Source organism: Salvelinus namaycush, chromosome 29, assembly GCF_016432855.1.
Source record: "Salvelinus namaycush isolate Seneca chromosome 29, SaNama_1.0, whole genome shotgun sequence".
Taxonomy (NCBI): Eukaryota; Metazoa; Chordata; class Actinopteri; order Salmoniformes; family Salmonidae; genus Salvelinus; species Salvelinus namaycush.
The window spans coordinates 6,098,501-6,117,609 of record NC_052335.1 but is presented as its reverse complement, the minus strand read 5'-3'; the positions used below and the strand labels follow the sequence as shown (position 1 = coordinate 6,117,609).

The 19,109-nt window shown below is 40.4% G+C and overlaps 1 protein-coding gene across 1 annotated transcript; it reads left to right on the top strand.

Annotated features, from left to right (window-relative positions):
• The first annotated feature begins 1,160 nt into the window (after positions 1–1,160).
• LOC120024356 (actin-related protein 10-like) lies at positions 1,161–19,007 on the top strand. The gene is made up of 12 exons (XM_038968578.1): positions 1,161–1,336; positions 1,790–1,862; positions 1,976–2,058; positions 2,241–2,349; positions 13,520–13,695; positions 13,956–14,035; positions 15,014–15,049; positions 15,274–15,353; positions 15,537–15,610; positions 16,062–16,143; positions 17,240–17,441; positions 17,661–19,007. The coding sequence occupies exons 1-12, from the start codon at positions 1,260–1,262 to the stop codon at positions 17,840–17,842; spliced, it is 1,254 nt and encodes a 417-aa protein (XP_038824506.1). The 5' UTR covers positions 1,161–1,259; the 3' UTR covers positions 17,843–19,007.
• The last annotated feature ends 102 nt before the right edge of the window (positions 19,008–19,109 follow it).

Below are 19,109 nucleotides of genomic sequence, written 5' to 3'. Positions count from 1 at the left end.
TTTAGCGTACACATCCCATGCCGAGATTTTAGTAGTCTTCTAGTGCATTCAAATCCGCGTATTCATATGTACGTTTGTGACTATGCAACATAGGCTACAGTAGCGAGAGTGCTTCTCATCATATCAACTGTTCTAGCAATACTGCAGATCATTTTTATATTTAAAATAGATATATAAATTAAAATATGTTAGGTAAAATGAAAAGTCTAAGGACAGATTAGGATGCACGTAGTATAATGCATGGTCCTTACCTGCCAGAGTCGTAGACGGGAATGATGTTTACCTCATTGCAAAGGGCGGTATGTTTCCCCCACCCCCCAGGCTTTCCTTTAAACAAAGGGTTGTATATTACAACAGCTTCAATATCATATCAATAAGCTGCCAATATCGATCCGGAAGCAAGCTGAAGGAATAGCCTAGTCTTTATTATTGTACTGATCAGCATCAACCAATGTATGCTTCGGAGTGCGTGTGCATGCGCGCGACTGTGGTGCTGAACTGGCAGTGTCTCAATCTTGATCTGTGATTGAGCGCGTGGAGAGATAGGATTTATGAAGAACGTTCAGTAATATTTCACGTTTAGTGCGTTGAATAACAGGCAATTGTTTTAGTGGTGGATTTTTTTTCTCCAAATTCTATTAGTAGAACCTCAAATTTAGTTTTTGTTCGAGGTGGTGCTAAATGGACAGCTACTTGGATCCTGTGTTGTGCGTCTCTTAGAACGTTACAATTAATACATTCCTTGAAGAAATCTAAACAATAGCCAAATGTAAGGAAATTACCTAATTAAAGTTTATCTGTAAAAAAAATGGTGTATCTCTCTACTCAGGGCATAACTTCATGGCAAATAAAAAAACACAGAATGTCTCTCTTTTCATCCTTTCATTTCTAGATACTTTGGGCAGTATAGGGATAGGCTATGCCATTCATTTCAAGTTCTTTATAGATAGTTCATATTCTCAGTGCATATATGGGCTGTACAATTGCCTTTTATAAATGTTTGGATGTGACTATAGACCGGTAGATTTTTTTATGTATTTCAAATGTTGGTGTGATTTCATTTAAAATATAAAAGTATCATCCCATAAATTAATTTACAGAGGGCCAACTATTTTTAAGCAGGCGAGTTCCACGGACGTCATTCCTCAAACTGAAAGGATACAGCCCAACCCAACAGGGATTAATGTCATTGCACTTGCATGTCGTATATTTAGTAAATTCTCCAGATTGGAAACGATTAAATAAATATACACGTTAAAATGCCCTTGTTTGAAGGGTTGGGGAGTGGAGGGGAGAAAACTGCAGTAGTCATTGATTTAGGAGCAGCCTACACAAAGTGAGTATTTAGTTAGCTAGCTATGTTGTTGGCTAGCTGACTACGTTATCTACTGTTAGCAACATTGGCCACTGGCAGTTATAACTGCTAAGTAATGAACATCAATCAGAGGTTTCATGGATTTAAGTAAATATAGACCGAGTGTCCACTGTTTAAAGCACGTTATTTAGTTAGCCAAAATGTGTTAGTAATATGCTATTGCTGAAAAAGGGCTAGCAATGATGTTTAACGTTAGCAAGCCATCTGGCGAACAGCAGCAGTATGGCGCCCGGGGCAGGTCATATGAGAAACAGATGAGACCCTCAATGACAACTCTGCTTCTGTTTCTGTACTGTATATTGACACGCACTAAGGCCTTTTGTCAATGAATGTGGACTCAATGAGTATTGACATTGTCTGACAAGTGCCAATGATTTCACCCACCAAACTAAATGGTTTTGTATGATCATGCAGATGTGGCTTTGCTGGAGAGACGGGGCCCAGGTTCATAATTCCCAGCGAGATCCAGAAGCCTGGACAACAACAGGTGAGTTAGTTACTGAGCGAATGACTAGTGCTATTTAACTTATTGACAGACCATGATAAAATGGACAACCTCGACCTATAACCATTACTGACGGTGTGTGTCTTCTGTCACAGTCTATCAAAGTAGTTCAGTACAACATCAACACGGAGGAGCTCTACTCCAACCTCAAGGAGTTCATCCACATGCTCTACTTCAGGTGAGGCTCTTTTGACAAAGTAGTGTGTGCAATGACTGACACATGGATAGAGAGAACCTGAAAGTAACCATGGGGAAGAAGCCATTTTGGAGATGCAGCCCAGGTCATAATAACATGGATGATTGAGTGACTGTGTAGTCTAGAATAAATGTCTGTGTCTACTCCCCTCCTGCCCCGCCCAGGCATCTGCTGGTGAACCCTCGTGACCGGAGAGTGGTGATCATCGAGTCAATCCTCTGCCCCTCCCACTTCAGAGAAACTCTCACCAAGGTCTTCTTCAAACAGTTTGAGGTACTGTCTGAGACCACTGATCTACAGTTGAAGTCAGAAGTTTACATACACTTAGGTTAGAGTCATTAAAACTCGTTTTTCAACCACTCCACAAATTTCTTGCTAAAAAACTATAGTTTTGGCAAGTTGGTTAGGACTTCTGCTGTGTGCATAACACAAGTAATTTTTCCAACAATTGTTTACAGACAAATTATTTCACTTATAATTCACTGTATCACAATTACAGTGGGTCAGAAGTTTACATACACTAAGTTGATTGTGCCTTTAAACAGCATGGAAAATTCCAGAAAATGATGTCATGGCTTTAGAAGCTTCTGATAGGCTAATTGACATCATTTGAGTCAATTGGAGGTGTACCTGTGGCTGTATTTCAAGTCCTACCTTCAAACTCAGTGCCTCTTTGCTTGACATCATGGGAAAATCTAAAGAAATCAGCCAAAGAAAAAATTGTAGACCTCCACAAGTCTGGTTCATCCTTGGGAGCAATTTCCAAACGTCTTAAGGTACCGCGTTCATCTGTACAAACAATAGTACGCAAGTATAAACTAGAGGTCGACCGATTTATGATTTTTTAAAGCCGATACCGATTATTGGGGGACCAAAAAAAGCCTATACCGATTAATCTGCAATTTTTATATATATATATATATATATATATATTTGTAATGTTAGGTTCTTATTTTTCAGAGTAAATGACCCACGGACACTAGAGAAGCTTTAACCAAGTTTAATTTTTCCCAAAGGTTCTGTACAGCTGTAATCAGACAGCAAAACATTTCTCTCCATTGGTTATATACATCCTACTTAAGACACTCCCTCTCTCCAGTCCTTAGTTTATGCCCAAGAGAAAGAAGGTAACCAGATACTGACCCTGATTACTCCCTTAAGGGGAACTGACCTCACCTGACCTCAACCCCTCCTTCACCTAATCCACAGATATCCATCTGTCTTCCCTATATCAACACGTCGCTTTCCTCTCCTCCATCAAACACATTCCAAAGCCTTCTGGCTTTTTACAGAGAACCCTTAACTTCTGACACAAAACCCATTCTCTTCCACTCTTCCTATTCAAGGCTTCTTCTCTATCATTTATTTAATATCTCAATGTTCAAAGTTTAGCCGATTGGATGCGAGAGGGAGAGAAGGAGAGGACGAGAGAGAGTGACGTATGACGTAAAGGTAACGTAAGGGTAATGGCGGACTGAAGGGATTTATGTAGAGCACCTCAAGATAAAACATAATATTCGAAATATCTGCTAAATTAGACTAAAATATTAGCACTACTTAATCTGGTGAGTGATAACCTTCAATCTGGACAATAACACAAAACAAATCCTAAAACTAGAGACATTTATCGACAAATATTACGAAAACAGGCAACAACCAAACATGACGGAGAGTAAGACAGGGGAACCGATTACAAAACGAAAACGTGACTCTTCTACAGACACTGATGATTTAATATTCTCACCACCCGGAATGGTAAAGGTCGAAACCGATCTGTTAAAATCAATAAATGACAAACTGGGTATACTTGAATTAGTTAGTAAGGATATAAAAGAGTTGAAGGCAAGCCTAGAGATGAGTGATGAAAAAGCTGCGACATTGGAGAAGCAAACACACGCGCTAAAAGGGACAGTCAATAAGATTGAAACCGAAATGAATGGAATTAAAAAGGAGAACACCGTTCTGAAGGAAACCTTACTAGACATACAAACTAGATCCATGAGAGAGAATTTGGTACTTACAGGTATCCAAGAAAAAGAAGGAGAAGTTCCTGAATCTATAGTTAGAGAGTTCCTCCTTACAGCGCTTCAGATTCCACGCGAAGTTATCGACAAAATCCAACTTGAACGCGTTCACCGCTTCGGACAGAGAGGGCAGAGGTACGAACGCCCAATCGTTGCCAAATTTGCTTCATTTAAAGATAAAATAATGGTTAAAAGCCTGGGTAAAAGACTTGCTGGGACCAAAATTGGCATGAATGATCAGTTTCCGAAGGAAATTGCAGAACGGCGCAAAGTTCTGTATCCAATTTTCAAAGAAAATAGATTAAAAGCGAAACGAGTAGCTCTCGTCGTTGATAAACTATATATTGATAACCAGTTGTTCAGAGACACAAAGACTACTCCATGGTTATTTTAAAAATTACAAAGTTCTCATAGACGAGGGAAATAAACACAATTCCAGCCCGGTTACTGATTGTAACAATACAATAAAAAATATAGCTTTTCTATAAATCTTCACATATAACTAATTGAACACACAAGCACTAATTCAACATAGTGAAGATAAAAACTAAGTAAACAGAAGGCACAGTATGTGTGGATGGTATGGTCTGTGTTTATTTTTTATTTTATTTGTTATGTTTGGAAAGTTGAGTGAGTGAGTAATGAAATGGTTGCATATCCCAGAGCCAATGTATTGCTGTGAGCCGGGTATGAGAGGGCTTTCAATGTTGTTCAGATGATGGATATACTTTTATAATGAATTATACGTCTTATTTATTTATTGTCCTATCATGGAGAACTACATTTTTTATTTATTTTTTTATAAATTATATCTAATTATTTATTATCCTATTTTAATGGTACGGTCCATGGCACTATACCCTAGACACCCACCTGAATGACCCAGATACTAAGGAGAAGTCCCTAACTGTTTTATGTGCCCGCTGTAAGCGGTCTGTATGCAGCTAAAATGAGGTCAGAGACCAAGAGCAGCACTGCCCCCTCAATATTCTGAGCCTGCTTGGCAGGGTTGGTCCTGCAAAGCCAAAGCCCCAATAAGGGAGAGCATAATATACAAGGAAATTCTCAAAGCTGCTAATGAGAACCTTGACGACCTTGTACCTAGCCGGTGGGGATTCCGGTGGGGTGCCCCCACCCAGGCAGTGGCAGTGCTGGCAACACTAGCTGCAGTAACCCATGGGGAGGGGGTCACACTCGGACATTCAGAGAGGGGGTATATTATTGTGGCCCTGGCGGCACAAAATCAAAGTCGGACTGCATGGAGATGCGTGGGGACATGGTCATGACGGGTGGCCGTATTGTGGGTGTTTCAGGAATAAGGTGTACATTTGACCTCCATTATCTAGGATATGACAATGGTAAATAAATCTCTCAATTTTTGCTAATTTTTTGTGCGGTCTTGCAGGCCTTCTCATGCAGCTGCAACTGCAAGTGCATTTGTAAATCATGACCCATCTTGAGTTGGGCTCTGGGATGGTGCAATTGTTGAGAAAGTGAGCTTATGGTTGTGTGGGGGTAAGGGCTGAGTGTGTGTGGGTGTATGTGTGTATCCCACAACTGTTGCGAAGGAAGAAGTAAAAGATGTTAGGGACAATAGAGGATGATCCACAGATATACATAATACAAATCGAGGTGAGGGCAATGGAAATGCATATGGTAATTGATCTTCTTCAATTCGGTAAATGGCACTGTATGCTCTTTTCAAAGAATGGATCCCAGTCGGTTCAGGGCTATGGGATACAGGGGGTCGAGGGTGGTCTACCGGGCATTGGGATGACAAGCCATCTCGAGATGAGGCCTTTTAGCGGGTGGAATAGTAGGGACCAATTGGAGGTTTACTTAGTAGAAATGCAAATATCATGGTACAACTATATAGACACTCAATCATTATGTTACTTTTTAATAGTACGTTTACAAAAATATATTCTGATTAAAAGAATGAAAGGTGTGTCTCATTATGGTAAGTGGTGAAATAAGTATAGCCAGTTACAATTGTAATGGCTTAGCAGATAATAAGAAAAGACGATCAGTATTTACCTGGCTAAAAGAGAAGGATTATAATATCTATTGTTTACAGGAAACCCATTCAACAGTTTTAGATGAAGTTTTGTGGAAAAAGAACTGGGGGGGCAAAATATATTTCTCCCATGGGCAAAGAAATTCAAAAGGGGTGATGGTTTTAATTAACAATAATTTTGATCCAAATGTGCAAATTGTCCAAACAGATCCTCAAGGTAGATGGATTATTTTAAATATGTTATTGGACAATAAACAAATATGGCTTGTTAACCTATACGGTCCGAATAATGATGATCCAAGCTTCTTTGAAAATATATATAAGAATTTATCAACTCTACAAGCAACACTAGACTCTATTATTATAGTGGGAGATTTTAATACGGTCTTAAATACCTCTATAGACCGGAAAGGAAATCACACTACAAACTATCACCCTCAGGCACTTAAGGAAATCATGAATGTCATGGATATATTGGAATTAGTGGATATATGGAGACTTAAATACCCTGATTTAGTGAGATATACATGGCGGAGGCTGAATCAAGCTAGTCGTCTTGACTACTTTCTTATACCATTCTCTCTGGCACCAAAAGTTAAAAAAGTGTTGATAGGGGACAGAATGCGGTCGGATCATCACATAATTGGCATATATATTTCTCTTACAGAATTTCCACGTGGGCGAGGATATTGGAAATTTAATCAAAGTCTACTAGATGATAAATTGTTTAGAACTAGGACAGAAGATTTTATAACTGACTTTTTCAGACATAACATAGGTACAGCAGATCCCCTTATTGTATGGGACACTTTTAAGTGTGCCTTTAGAGGCCATGCAATTCAGTACTCATCTATAAAACAAAAGCAATTTAGATCAAAAGAGTCCATATTAACAAAGGAAATTGAAGGACTAACAGTACAGTTAGATAGCAATAAAAACAGTACCATAGAGGCACAGAATAAGTTAGAGGAAAAACAAAAAGAAATGGAGGAACTTATTCAAGAAAGATCCAGTGTAATACATTATAAAAATAAAGCGAACTGGATGGAATATGGGGAAAAATGCACCAAATTCTTTTTCAATCTTCAATATAGAAATGCTACCAAAAAAAATGTATTAAAACTTGTTACAAATGATGGAGTCACGCATGATTCACCAAATGATATTTTGAAAGAGGAAGTAAAGTACTTTAAGAATATGTTTTCGTTTCAGGCTCCTCCATCTCCACTAACTGAAACTAATTGTATGGATTTTTTTCCTATTAATAATGTAAAATTAACATCTGTACAGAAAGACTCATGTGAAGGCCAAATTACAGAGGAGGAACTGCTTGATGCAATTGGGGCCTTTAAGGATGGGAAAACTCCAGGGCTGGATGGCATACCAGTGGAAGTATACAAAACTTTTTTTGATATACTCAAAGGACCATTATTAGCTTGTTTTAACCACTCCTATATAAATGGTAGATTATCAGACACGCAACAAGAAGGTCTGATATCGTTATTACTGAAACAGGACCCAAGTGGTATATATAAAGATCCAGTCCAATTAAAAAATTGGAGACCTCTTACACTTCAGTGTTGTGATGCAAAAATCCTAGCAAAATGCTTGGCGCATAGAATAAAAAAAGTTTTGTCAGATATTATTCATCCTAATCAGACAGGTTTTTTACATGGACGATACATTGGAGATAATATAAGGCAAGTACTGGAAACAATAGAACACTATGAAATATCGGGGACACCAGGTCTGGTTTTCATAGCTGATTTTGAAAAGGCTTTTGATAAAGTACGACTGGAGTTTATATATAAATGCCTAGAATATTTCAATTTTGGGGAATCTCTTATAAAATGGGTTAAAATTATGTATAGTAACCCTAGGTGTAAAATAGTAAATAATGGCTACATCTCAGAAAGTTTTAAACTATCTAGAGGAGTAAAACAAGGTTGTCCACTATCGGCATATCTATTTATTATTGCCATCGAAATGTTAGCTGTTAAAATTAGATCAAACATTAATATTAATGGATTAGAAATCCGTGGCTTAAAAACTAAGGTGTCATTGTACGCTGATGATTCATGTTTTCTTTTAAAACCACAACTAGAGTCTCTCCACGGCCTCATAGAGGATCTAGATACCTTTGCTATCCTCTCTGGATTAAAACCAAATTATGATAAATGTACCATATTACGTATTGGATCACTAAAAAATACACATTTTATATTGCCATGTAGTTTACCAATTAAATGGTCTGACGGAGATGTGGATATACTCGGTATAAAAATCCCAAAAGAAAGAAATGATCTCACTCCAATAAATTTTTATAGAAAGTTAGCAAAAATAGATAAGATCTTGCTACCATGGAAAGGAAAATACTTGTCTATTTGTGGAAAAATCACCCTGATTAACTCTTTAGTCATATCACAGTTTACCTATTTGCTTATGGTTTTGCCTACACCTAGTGACCTGCTTTTTAAATTATATGAACAAAAAATATTCCATTTTATTTGGAACGGCAAGCCAGATAAAATTAAAAGGGCCTATTTATATAACGAATATGAATTCGGAGGGCAGAAATTATTAAATATTAAAGCATTAGACCTCTCACTAAAGGCATCAGTCATACAAAAGTTATACTTAAATCCAAACTGGTTCTCTAGTAAATTGGTACGAATGTCTCATCCTATGTTCAAGAAGGGCCTTTTTCCCTTTATTCAGATTACACCTGCTCACTTTCGGTTGTTTGAAAAGGAAATAATCTCCAAAATATCCTTATTTTTTAAACAAGCCTTAGAAAGTTGGTTGCAATTTCAGTTTAATCCACCTGAAAGGACGGAACAAATAGTACAACAAATATTGTGGTTAAATTCAAATATAGTAATTGATAAAAAAACTGTATTTATCGAAGAAATGTTTAAAAAAGGTATAATTTTTGTGAATGATATCATAAATAGGACTGGTGGAGTTATGTCACACATGCAGCTCACACAGACATATGGAAATGTCTGCTCTACCCAAAATTACAACCAATTAATTGCAGCATTACCACAAAAATGGAAGAGGCAAGTAGAAGGGGAAAAAAGTAAGGAACTTGTATGTCGGCCCTGTATTAAAGAACATAAATGGTTAAAGAAAAGTGTGATAAATAAAAACATATACCAATTTCATTTAAGGACCAAAAAACTGACAGCTGTGCCATATAAATTGCAAAATAGTTGGGAAGAGATGTTCGATGTACCCATTCCATGGCACATGGTTTATGAATTGATACGCAAAACAACGCCGGATTCAAAACTTCGAATTTTTCAATTTAAATTATTGTACAAAATTCTTGCAACTAATAGAATGTTATATATATGGGGTATACAATCTTCCCAGCTCTGTAGATTCTGCTGTGAGGAGGCAGAGTCATTAGACCATTTATTTTGGTATTGTCCATATGTAGCTCGTTTTTGGTCACAGGTCCAGGAATGGCTGAAGAATTGCAACATTTGCCTAGAACTAACGCTACAGATAGCAATACTGGGGGATTTGAAAAGCCATAGTCAATCAATCAATAATATAATAATTATTTTAGCAAAAATGTTTATTTTTAATTTACAATCTGTAGAAGCTATGAGAATAGGAAGGTTCAAATCTTTTGTGAAGCATCACAGCACAGTTGAAAAATATATGGCAAATAAAAATCCGAAATGGATGATGTTGGAAGATAGATGGGAAGGGTTGAGTAGAACTGAAGGGTGGGACTAATAACAAGATAAACAATGTAGGGCATACGGGATCTGTGAAATGTGTATAGGTGCGGAGCGTTTGTGAAATAGCACAGTTACAAGTGGAAATAAAATTGGATGGACAACAGAAATAGAGGAAGGACTAAGAACAAACAAGAGAGAACTATTATAAAGTAGTCTGTGTCTGTAAAATAGGTATAAGATGTATAAATTGAAGGTAAAAGCAGAAGTGTTTATTAGTTTACTCCAATTGGGGGAGCGGTGGTAGGGTTGCGGGGAATAATAATAAAGGTATATTCTTTAAAAAAGTATGTATGTCTATATAGGTATGTGTATGTATATATGTATATATGTATGCATGCGTGTATGGATATATATATTTACCCAAAAAAATATGGGGGATTGGAAATGATGCAGACAATTACATTGGAAGCAACATTCTTTCCGCAATATTAAGCTGATCCACCCCAAAAGAAAAAAAAAAAAAAAAAAAAAAAAAAAAAGTTTAGCCGATTCCAACAGTAATAATGACAATTACAACAATTCTGAATGAACACTTATTTTAACTTAATATAATACATCAATAAAATCAATTTAGTCTCAAATAAATAATGAAAAATGTTCAATTTGGTTTAAATAATGCAAAAACAAAGTGTTGGAGAAGAAAGTAAAAGTGCAATATGTGCCATGTAAAAAAGCTAACTTTTAAGTTCCTTGCTCAGAATATGAGAACATATGAAAGCTGGTGGTTCCTTTTAACATGAATTTTCAATATTCCCAGGTAAGAAGTTTTAGGTTGTAGTTATTATAGGACTGTTTCTCTCAATACCATTTGTATCTCATATACCTTTGACTATTGGATGTTCAAATAGGTACTGTAATGAAACAGGCAGGGAGCAGGTCACGAACCCTCGACCTTCTAGCCCGAGGTCCGGCGCGCTATCGACTGTGCCGCAAAAGCATGCTCGTGCGGCAGAGTCGATTTCTGCGCTTATAAACCCAGGGTCGTTACACTACTCCCTCCTTTCAAAGAGCGCATCCTCACGCTAGCTTGCGACTCTACGTCTTACAGGAACGCGCTCACCAGCCAAGCACACGCACTGTCGTGGATGCAAGGTCCGATCACTTCTGACACCAATGTAATGAAACAGGTAGGGAGCAGGTCTCGAACCCTCGACCTTCTAGCCCGAGGTCCGGCGCGCTATCGTGCTCGTGCGGCAGAGTCGATTTCCGCGCTTATAAACCCAGGGTCGTTACAGTACTTTAGTATTGCCAGCCTAATCTTGGGAGTTGATATTCTTCAAGTCATAAACAGCGCAATGCTTGAATCACAGCTAAGAGCTGCTGGCAAATGCAGGAAAGTGCTGTTTGAGTGAATGCTTACGAGCCTGCTGCTGCCTACCACCGCTCAGTCAGACTGCTCTATCAAATCATAGACTTAATTATAATATAATAACACAGAAATACGAGCCTTAGGTCATTAATATGGTCAAATCCGGAAACTATCATTTCGAAAACAAAACGTTTATTCTTTCAGTGAAATACGGAACGTTCCGTATTTTAGCTAACGGGTGGCATCCATAAGTATAAATATTGCTGTTACATTGCACAACCTTCAATGTTATGTCATAATTATGTAAAATTCTAGGAAATTAATTACGGTATTTGTTAGGAAGAAATGGTCTTCACAGTTCGCAATGAGCCAGGTGGCCCAAACTGCTGCAAAAACCCTGACTCTGCTTGCACAGAACGCAAGAGAAGTGACACAATTCCCTAGTCAAAAAAAATTCATGTTAGCAGGCAATATTAACTAAATATGCAAGTTTAAAAATATATACTTGTGTATTGATTTTAAGAAAGGCATTGATGTTTATGGTTAGGTACACATTGGTGCAACGACAGTGCTTTTTTCACGAATGCGCTTGTTAAATAAACCGTTTGGCGAAGTAGGCTGTGATTCAATGATAAATTAACAGGCACCGCATCGATTATATGCAACGCAGGACAAGCTAGATAAACTAGTAATGTCATTAACCATGAGTAGTTAACTAGTGATTATGTTAATATTGATTGTTTTTTACAAGATGAGTTTAATGCTAGCTAGCACCTTACCTTGGCTCCTTGCTGCACTCGCATAACAGGTAGTCAGCCTGCCACGCAGTCTCCTCGTTAAGTGCAATGTAATCGGCCATAATCGGTGTCCAAAAATGCAGATTACCGATTGTTATGAAAACTTGAAATCGGCCCTAATTAATCGGCCATTCCGATTAATCGGTCGACCTCTAGTATAAACACCATGGGACCACGCAGCCGTCATACCGCTCAGGAAGGAGACATGTTCTGTCTCCTAGAGCTGAGTGAACTTTGGTGCAAAAGTGCAAATCAATCCCAGAACAACAGCAAAGGACCTTGTGAAGATGCTGGAGGAAACGGATACAAAAGTATCTATATCCACAGTAAAACGAGGCCTATATCGACATAACCTGAAAGGCCGCTCAGCAAAGAAGAAGCCACTGCTCTAAAACCGCCATAAAAAAGCCAGATTATGGTTTGCAACTGCACATGGGGACAAAGATCGTACTTTTTGGAGAAATGTCCTCTGGTCTGATGAAAGAAAAATAGAACTGTTTGGCCATAATGACCATCGTTATGTTTTGAGGATAAAGGGGGACGCTTGCAAGCCGAAGAACACCATCCCAACCGTGAAGCATGGGGGTGGCAGCATCATGTTGTGGGGGTTCTTTGCTGCAGGAGGAACTGGTGCACTTCACAAAATAGATGGCATCATGAGGGAAGAAAATTATGTGGATATATTGAAGCAACATCTCAAGACATCAGTCAGGAAGTTAATGGTTGGTCGCAAACGGGTCTTCCAAATGGACAATGACCCCAAGCATACTTCCAAAGTTGTGGCAAAATGGCTTAAGGACAACAAAGTCAAGGTATTGGAGTGGCCATCACAAAGCCCTGACCTTAATCCTATAGAAAATATGTGGGCAGAAGTGAAAAAGTGTGTGCGAGCAAGGAGACCTACAAACCTGACTTAGTTACACCAGCTCTGTCAGGAGGAATGGGCCAAAATTCCCCCAACTTATTGTGGGAAGCTTACGGAAGTCTACCTGAAATGTTTGACCCAAGTTAAACAATTTAAAGGCAATGCTACCAAATACTAATTGAGTGTATGTAAACTTCTGACCCACTGGGAATGTGATGAAAGAAATAGATGCTGAAATAAATCATTCTCTCCACTATTATTCTGACATTTCACATTCTTAAAATAAAGTGGTGATCCTAACTGATCTAAGACAGGGAATTTTTACTAGGATTAAATATCAGGAATTGTGAAAGACTGAGTTTAGATGTATTTGGCTAAGGTGTATGTAAACTTCCGACTTCAACTGTATATATCTAGAACCACTTTGCCGGAGGCAGGTGATTGCTGATGTAATGAACCTGGTACAAAAACCCTATCCACCCTGACTAGATGGGTGTAAGCAAAATGGTGAATGCAATGCTCACCTAAGCCAATTGAGAAGCTAGATGGAGCCATCTCCATATTGCTCACTCCTAACAGTAGGTGGAAGACAAAAGGGGCAAGGATTTTATATTTTCAGATCAGACGAGGATATTTTGGATTTGTCTCTTACCCATGATGCATCTGTGTTTCCAAGGTGCCCTCGGTGCTGTTTGCCCCCAGCCACCTCATGGCCATAATGTCTCTGGGCATCAACTCAGGCCTGGTGATGGACTGTGGCTACACGGAGACACTGGTGCTGCCTGTGTATGAGTGCATCCCCATCCTGCCAGCCTGGGAAGCTCTGCCTTTGGGTGGAAAAGCCATTCATAAGTAAGTAGTGTGCGTGTGTGTTTTTTATTTTATTTTGATGGCGTAATCATGTGAAGTATGTCGGCGTATGTGTTACTTTGCTTGCCTCACATACTGAACTTCAGCGAAACAACCTGTTGTTCACCTCTTGAGAACTGTGTGTTTCAAGCCGTAGTCTCTTGTTTTGCCGGCCTTGACAGAATGAAGTGTATGAAGGTGTGTGCTTTCAGAGGTACTTGTCCCCCTTTGTTCTATGTGGCTGTGTGTTTTCTACCCTTCAGGGAGTTGGATGGGCTCCTGGTGGAACAGTGTACAGTAGACTCAGACTCCAGTACTGGACAGAGTCTGCCTACAGTCATTGGTAAGACTCCCACATCAGGAACCTACTTGTCAATAACACCAGCAACTTACCTCACAACCGACGCAGTGCTTTGTCATTGTATAAACTGTGTTAGTTTGCTACCACCGTGGATCCTCTTGTTTTCTGTGGCTTTACCGTGTGTTGTGAATAGCTGTTGTTGACAATCTTGTTCGTTCATTTTTCAAATTGAGTTTCATAGTGATGCTGGTGTTCCGTTGTTATAAGAAAGGAATGAAAGTTATAATCGCTCTCCGGGTGAATCAATCATGCAGCATTTTGTATTCAGAAGTCCTTGTTATGGCGTGATGTGAAAGGAAGGCGAGACCCGCTATTTCTCTCTTTTGAATTATGTATATACACATGGCCTTCTTTCTCTCCTTCTGTACTGCATCCTGGGGGTTCTGTTCTGTTCCGTTCTGAGAGTGAATCATCACGAAGAGCAGCAGTAGCTCTCTAGCTAGCTGACGCAGGGCTAGGCAGTTCGGATAGGCATCAATAATTAAAACAGGCATAGCGTAAACCGCCTCGCTCTCTGCACTACTGAACCACACCACTGCAGAACCACGGCAGTGTGTTACAGTCAAATGAATAACGTAGACTATGCATTGGTTCGACTGTTATGAATGCATACATTAAACTGTAGCACACATCTCTGGAGCAGGTAAAAGGTATATATCAAATTGGGACTAGTGAACTGCTCTGCACTTATCAAGAGTGGATATAATCCACTCTCTTCACTTTCTCCATAATTCCTAAACCCATGAGTGCGCCTCCGTAGTCGATTGCGGTTTCCTCTCCTTGTCTCAGATGCACCCCCCATGGCATGCCCCGTTCGACTGCAACGAGACTCAATCGTTTAGTACAGTAGCAGAAGCATTGACGTGAAATGAAGGGCTCTGTGAGGTTTGTGTTGAAGGAAGGCTAAGTGGGTCATAGAAAAAGAAGTCACTTTCTTTTCATCCTGTCTTTCTTTCCCAGGCTCCATCCCAGAGGAGGTTGTAGAGGATATCAAGGGTATGTTCAAAAGAGACTGAAACCACTTTTTTTTTATTGCCTTCATACAGACAAAACAGACAATGCTGGGACGGGATTCCTGTTTGGCAGTTAAATGAAATGGATTTTGCTACAAAGGGCAGCTGAAGGGAAAATATTTTCAAACACCCCATTCATGTATGTTGGTGGTGTTGGTGCTAGTATATTCACGTAGACCCTCTAATGCTGTTTGTCTTGTTGTCCAGTCAGGACCTGTTTCATCAGTGACCTACAGAGAGGCCTGAAGATCCAGGAGGCCAAGTTTAACCTGGGCGGCACGGCTGAGGTCAGTGATCTTTGACCCCCAAAACTGGGCAGTCAGTCATGACTATGTTTGGATTGTGTCCGGTATTTCAAAGAGTAGTTATTGCTGTGTTCTTCCAATAAATGCCTTTCATTAAAGTTGGTGTGGTGAGTATTATAGTCCAGTGCATTTGAGACCCTCACATCCATGTTCTTCCCCTTGTAGCGTCCAACACCACCCCCTGATGTTGATTACCCATTGGATGGGGAGAAGATTCTGCATATTAAGGGACCAATCAGGTAGCTGTTTGTCCTCTGGTCCCCCCCACCCCCCTGAATAGCTGTTACGCTTTACTAACACTAGCAATGTGGGAAACTATGGAAAATATCCTCAAATATGGAACATATCCTCAACTGACTACAAGTAATGATACAATGACAAGACACGGCAAATGGGTTGTCCATTTCATTCATGTCCAGTGCACTTCCAAACCTAGATATTTGGTTCTGTGTCTCCTCTTTAATATCTGGGTCACCTTCTATTATTGAATCTGGGCTGTCTCTGCAAGGTCATTCATCACGAGTGTCTGTCTGCTCTTCTCAGCAGCGGCTAATGAAACGCTGCAATTTCCCCTTGGGGTCCCAAAAATGTTTATTGAATTGAAATAAGGGTTGTTATTGCAGGGACTCTTTGAGTGACGTGATGGTTCTGTTTTGTAAGGAATCGTAATACAATTCAGATTTATTGCAGGGACTCTGTGATGGAGATGCTGTTTGAGCAGGACAACGAGGAGAAGAGTGTGGCCTCTCTGGTGCTTGACGCTCTGGTCAAGGTAACATTTGTATTGGTTTCTTTCTGCTCGAACAGCAAAGAGATGAGATGCTGCCGAAATATGTGGGTACTGAATTTGTAAGTTGCAACACTGTCTTCATCAGTAATTACTGCACAATGTTGCGTCGGTCACAACGGCCTTTCATCAGACATCTGCGTCTTCTAATTAAAATCAGCCATTCCATAATTCCTTCCTTCCTTATTTTCCATTTTGTGAGGAAGAACGCTTCCCCCTGAAACGTACGAGAGACTTACTTTAACCCTGTTACCATAGCAACACTTCCAGACTCTGGTTCACCGAGGTGAAATCGGCTTGGTTCCTTTGAGAGGAGCCTGATCAGGCCAACGACAGACCATTAATCTCAATAGGCAGTGCAGCCTCCATTACTCTTGCTGCTGGCCCAGTGCTTGTGCTGCACTCACTCTGTAAGCACAGTACCATAAGCACTCGTTGGTCTCAGTGGACTAGTTTGACAGGCAGTCGCAGGAAGCTAGTTAACAGTCCACTCCACTTCTCTGCAGTTTACAATGTCAATGAGGTTTCTCTCCTGAGAGACCAGCACTTCTGTCCTGCTCGGGAGTAACAGGGCAGCAGGGAAGTCAGAAACCTGAACCTCGTTTATCATGCTCATGTCCAGGTGAGCCTATGTCAGCATTTATAAACTTGCGTGACCATTTTCCTCTCTAATTTCAGTACATGCGTACATTACGGACATACTGCATGGATGCTGAACTACTTCTACCTGGCTAGTCAGAATCTTGTTCCTCTCTAGGTTTCTTCCCACCCAGGCCCTAAAGAGTTTTTCTTGCCACTGCTGCCTCTGCTTGGCACAGTTTGCTGTGAAGCACTTAGCAAGTACAACTGATTTAGTGGCGCGGAAATGAACTAAATTTGAATGATTTGATTCATTGAAACTTTTCTGATCATGTTTAAAACAAAATCTTATTAAACCTCCATTTCTATCCCATAGACATTAATAACAAGCCTGGGAGTTTAAGTCCGGCTTGCTGTTAATTTTGTGAACAGGACATTTGAGAAAATCCGACTGATTTGATACATTTGTAACCACGTGTTTCCATCTGAATAACCCCCTTAGTGTCCCATCGACACTCGTAAGGCTCTGTCTGAGAACCTGGTGATCATCGGGGGCACGGCCATGCTGCCTGGCTTCCTGCACCGGCTCCTGGCTGAGATACGCCTCCTGGTGGAGAAACCCAAGTACCGCGACGCCCTGGCCACCAAGAGCTTCAGGCTGCACAGTCCTCCAGCCAAACCCAACTGCACCGCATGGCTTGGAGGTGAGACACAGATTAGTCTGATAACCAGCCTTGACACTGTAGAGCTGTATGGATCCGATGGGTGTAGGAATACAATAGTAGCTTAGCTGCGAGGTGATTGATACTACAGCTAGTGGCCATGAGTTAGAGATCATCCTGCCCCCCCCCCCCCCCCTGACTGATTAGGTCTAAACCAGCTGTGAATAACCCTGTGTCTCCTGCTTTCCTCTCCCTGTGTAGGAGCAATCTTTGGAGCACTGCAGGACATCCTGGGTAGCCGCTCCGTGTCCCGTGACTACTATAACCAGACAGGCCGTATCCCTGACTGGTGCTGTCTCAGCTCCCCACCCCCAGAATCAGTATATGATGCAGGGAAGACCCCACCACCGCTCATGAAGAGAGCCTTCTCCACTGAGAAATAAACCACCAGATCAGACAGTGTCTACTTCTAGTCTGCATCTGCTATCTATGTCATCCTGTACCCTAAATAGTGCACTACTTTGGGCCCTGGTCCTGGGCAAAATGGTGCCATTTTGGACGTAGTCCACACTAGACACAACAAACTCATCCCAGACATAAAAAGTTAGACCTACCAGATGTTATAGGTACGTCTCAATAGTCTATCGTGGCTTCCTCTAATGCTCCCGAGTGGCGCAGCGGTCTAAGACACTGCATCTCAGTGCTAGAGGAGTCACTACAGACCCTGGATTGATTCCAGGCTTTATCACAACCGGCCGTAATTGGGAGTCCCATAGGGCCGGGGTAGGCCGTCATTGTAAATAAGAATTTGTTCTTAACTGACTTGCCTAGTTAAATAAAGGTTGAAATAAAAAATGCCCTTCCCCTCATCTGTACTGAACAGAATTGGTGGTGGTGAGAGCAGTATGGAAAAATCCTGCGACAATGGAGACAAGGCCATGAAGTCACGGTAGACTATGGAGATGCACCCAGCATCTCAACCCCCAGACGGCTGTGGGTTGTATGGGGGTTGTAGTTTTAGTTCTGTCCGTCTTTATGTGCCTCTTCTTGTTCTGTAAGACTCCTCCTGACCTATGCCACACTGCCATCCAGACTCTGCTCACTCTTATCGCTAAGCTACAGCTCACTGATACGGTAGTCAGCATTTTATATGAGAGAACGTTGCTGTGGCCATGGATTCAGAGGTCACGTTGATCAGTTCCTGGCCCAGATCCTTGTAAACAAGGCGGTCTTGATTTGTGGCCATGTGTTGACCTCCCCTTGAGGGAGAAGTGTTGGTTTGACTCTGCCGAACTGATGCGTTTCATGTTAAAACATGCTGTTGAGCTGCATTTGGAAACTGTCAGTAAGAAAATGTACTGTAGGTGAACCAGATGCATTGCAGTTCAGTATTCAAATGTTGCTTTGTCAAGTTGCTCTTTATGTAGTCACTGTGACTGCTACCCCAGGCATTGTTTTTCAGCAAATATGAAGTGTTTTATTAGCCATGTATTTATTGTTTCTTCTTTGCCATGTAAAACATTGCAATATCCGTTTCAATCTCCCAAGAGCTCATATCTGTAATACGTCAACTCAAATACCGTTAAATAAACATTCCTGAAACGTTCACACTGTTGCTCGTCTCCTTTTCCTTAGTGTTGTCTTTCCTGTCTTGTCTGTTGATGTCGCTCTGCCCCCTCAGTCTTTCATGAGACTTCTTTCTCACTCTCC

What these genes read in the sequence shown, in the direction of transcription:
- LOC120024356 (XM_038968578.1), top strand. Translation starts at nt 1,260, where the DNA reads ATGCCCTTGTTTGAAGGGTTGGGGAGTGGAGGGGAGAAAACTGCAGTA. An exon ending in GAGTCTGCCTACAGTCATTG is followed by an intron (nt 14,036 to 15,013) that starts GTAAGACTCCCA and finishes TTTCTTTCCCAG; the next exon opens with GCTCCATCCCAGAGGAGGTT. An exon ending in ACCTGGGCGGCACGGCTGAG is followed by an intron (nt 15,354 to 15,536) that starts GTCAGTGATCTT and finishes TTCCCCTTGTAG; the next exon opens with CGTCCAACACCACCCCCTGA.